The 3,803-nt window shown below is 43.7% G+C and overlaps 1 protein-coding gene across 1 annotated transcript; it reads right to left on the reverse strand.

The window, feature by feature from the left end:
* Positions 1–228: 228 nt before the first annotated feature.
* On the reverse strand, positions 229–1,221 carry LOC115642815 (olfactory receptor 10A4-like). Its single transcript, XM_030546514.1, has one exon. It carries the CDS (start codon positions 1,219–1,221, stop codon positions 229–231), a length of 993 nt encoding a protein of 330 aa, XP_030402374.1.
* Positions 1,222–3,803: the final 2,582 nt, after the last annotated feature.

Below are 3,803 nucleotides of genomic sequence, written 5' to 3' on the forward strand. Positions count from 1 at the left end.
GAACATTTTATGAAAGGGTTTTCATTTTAAGATTTTTTTATAATTTGACATTCAAAATTTTGAAGATATTTAAAATTTGGGGGGGATTTGGTAATAAAAGTTTATCTTCCCATTCTTCTGATAGATTTACAAGTCAAAGTTTTTCAAATGGCAACAATTCAATTAAAAAAGTGAAGGTCATTGGGAGTAATTCAACAGAACATTTATGAATTTCCCTTACTCCCCATTTTAATTAACTCTATTTTTCATTCTCTGTTTTCTCCAATTGTGTGAAAAAATGCTATTCTCTATTGTTTTTCTAAAGGCTCTCTTCACCTCTTTGTTCCTCAGAGTGTATATTATGGGGTTCAGCACAGGTGCCACAATTGTGATCACGAGGGAAATCATTTGATCACTGTCTGGAGTGGAGATAGACTTGGGCCGCAGGTAGGTGAAAAGGGCCATTCCATAGAACAAAGTCACCACCATGAGGTGGGAGGAGCAGGTTGAGAAGGCTTTACGCCTTCCCTCTGCTGATGGCAGCTTGAGGATGGTGGAGATAACGCAGATGTAGGACACGGTTATCAACAAAAAAGGGCCCATGATGAATAAAACTGAGACAGTAAAGACCATAATCTTATTTTTGGATGTTTCCATGCATGCCATCTTCAACATTGGTGGGATGTCGCAGAAGAAGTGATGGATGCGGTTGGAGCCACAGAAGGACAGGCTGAAGATCCACGTGGTCTGAGCTACTCCCACTGAGATGCTGATGATCCATGAAGCACCCGCGAGCTGTGCACATGCCCAGCCACTCATGATAGTTCTGTAGTGCAAGGAGTGACATATGGCCACGTAATGGTCATATGCCATGACTGCGAGGAGGCAGCTTTCTGTCAGGCCCATGATGGTGACGACATACATCTGGGCAGCGCAGCCCGCAATGGTGATGGTCTTTTGGTCCACCAGGAGGTGAATCAGCAGCTGAGGGACCACACTGCTGGTGTAGCAGATTTCCAAGATTGACAGGTTCACCAGAAAGAAATACATGGGGGGGTGGAGTGAGGCGTTTAACTTTATAAGGAGGATAACAAGGAGATTCCCCATCAGGGCGACCAGGTAGGTGACCAGAAGCACCAGAAAGAGAATGATTTGCAGCTTTTTAATGTTTGAAAACCCCACCAGGATGAATACATCACAGATGGTCAGGTTCTCTCCTGGGTCATTCTCAGAATAGATCATCTATAGGGGTGACAAAGAAAGATATCAGAGGTTCTATTTTTCCTCTTCGAACACATTTTTTTCAGTCTATATACAAATTCAAAAAGGGATCAATGTATCTTTCTTTCTTTCTTTCTTTCTTTCTTTCTTTCTTTCTTTCTTTCTTTCTTTCTTTCTTTCTTTCTTTCTTTCCCCTCTGGGAATGTTATTCTTTAGCCACATTTATCAAATAATATTTCACAAATGAGGGCAAATTCTGATTTCATTTGGATCTTAATCACAGGAATTCTTAAACGAATGCAAATATTCCCACTGCAGTTACAATTCACAAAAGTGAGGACTACTCACATGAATAAACTGATGCTGCTGAACTCAATTTGTTTGAAGCCCTTTGAAGAATGAGAAGCACAACAAACTGTGCAAACAATGAGAGATTTTGGCCTTTTGTGTACTAAAAATGTTATTCTTCCCTAAATATTAGAGAACAATTAAAATCACTCCTGTCTTTATCATCAGCACATTTGAAATGCATTGGTTTCTCTCAACATAGAGAAGAGCTAGGGCCAGTTCCTTTGCTGGTGTAAATCTTAACAGCTCCATGGGTATTAAAAGTTCTATATTGATTTATGCCAGTTGAAGATCTTTGTCTTATCACCTTGCTATAAAGAATTTTACAAGAAGGAAGATCCTACAATGTTAGAAGAGATGTTTTCCACAGATGTTTTATTTCAAGGTTACTTGTTGACAAGGAACTTCCTAATAAGTGAAATGACAGAGTTGAAATAAAAATGAACAATAACAAATATCACATTTATCATACCCTTAGCACCTTCAATATGTGGCTTTACAGCAACACATCAAAGCATAGTGAGCTACTAAGGGGGAAACTGGGAACGATCGGGGGAATGATAGGGGTGAAGAGACTGAGTTTACACAGCGAGTCAGCATTCCTGATACCTGAAACTCTGCCATAACCACAGAATCATTCTCCTGGAAATTGAACACACACACACACACACTCCCACACATACAAAGGGAACGAAGTAGAGAAAATTAAATCCAACAACTAAAGAACAGTGTAGTGGCGCTCTATGCAGACTGCACGACACATAAAAAATTAAAACAAAAGGGAATGTTCATCTCTAAATACTGAGATCTGGGGAAGAGGTGGGAATTCTTCTGCCTCTCTTAAGAGCTACTCTGGGGAATCTGTATTGACATTTGTGAGTACTTTCCTCAGCATGACCACTGCACTACTAAATGCAGAGCTGGCTGGAAAATGTGAAATTCCAATATTCCAATTTTTGTTTTCACCCTGAATTTATATGAAAAGTTGAAATTGCAAAACCTCTAATTTCGATTCAAAAGAGTCTCTATGAAATTGAATGGAAAATTGAAAACTGCCATCAACATCAACATTTTCTCATGGAAAACATCAATATTGATTAAACCATATTTTCAGAAGGGATTTGGATTTATTTCTTTATTTGTTGGCTGACATTTGGATGGGCTCTAAATAAACGGAGCAATTTACTCACCATTAGGAAAAAGGTCTGTATAGATGCTTTTCACTGGCAGTTGAGTGATATTTTCTGAACTCTTCAAGGCATCTGGACACTCTATTAGTATACAAGAGAACATGAAATGAACAAAAGAAACATACCTTATGTGTAGAGCCTTACAAATCCACAAGTATCCACTTTATGTCCGCGGATATCCGTGGACTATTTTTGCAGATGATAGTGCAGATGCAGATACAAATTTTGCACGTGTGCAGGGCTCTGACAGTAAGAGCCAGGCGGGCAGCTGTGAGGAGTAGCAGTAAGGTCCCTCTACCTGCACTGGGCAGAGGTCCTGGGGGGCAGGGACATGGGCCGGAGGCTGCTCTGGCCCCTCATCTAAGGCAGGTGGATGGTCTACTGCGGATCCCCGCAGCTGCCCACCCAGCTCTTACCATGGCTGGACTGAGGATCTGAGCAGGTCCCCCTGCCAGAGCCAGAGAGCTGTGATGGCATCTTTGGGGAGCCTTGGTTCCTCCACCTGCCCTGGGTGGGGGGACCAAGCAGCTTTTGGCCCATGTCTCGGGCCCCCTCTAGACCCCACCTAGGGCTGGTGGAGGGACCCAGGCTCCCTGCAGCTGCCAGTGCAGCTCTCTGACTCCAGAGGGAGGTGGGGGGCTGGCTCAGAGCCATAGCCTGGCCATGGTAAGAGCCAAGCAAGCAACTGTTCATAGCTGCAGGGGTCTCCAGCAAGGCTATCATGGAATCCATCCGGGGACTGTGGCGGACCCTCCACCAGCCCGTGGGGTAGGGGGCTGAGAGCAGCCCCAGGCCATGTTCCCGCCCCACAGGATCCCTGCCTGGCTGAGGGCAGGTGGATGGTCCATGACTCCCGCACACCTCTCCCTGACCAGGCTCAGGTAGAGGGGTCTCAGAGCCTCAGCCTGGCCATGGTAAGTAGCGCCCTGCAAATCCGCAGATATCTGCAGATATCCACATCCATGCATGTGGATATCTGCAGACACTTTTTGTGGATCATGTATCGGATGCAGATTTACATTTTTTTGGAACTGCGCAAGGCTCTCATTATGTAGAGAGAAGGTA

This window comes from Gopherus evgoodei, unplaced genomic scaffold (assembly GCF_007399415.2).
Source record: "Gopherus evgoodei ecotype Sinaloan lineage unplaced genomic scaffold, rGopEvg1_v1.p scaffold_45_arrow_ctg1, whole genome shotgun sequence".
Classification (NCBI taxonomy): Eukaryota; Metazoa; Chordata; order Testudines; family Testudinidae; genus Gopherus; species Gopherus evgoodei.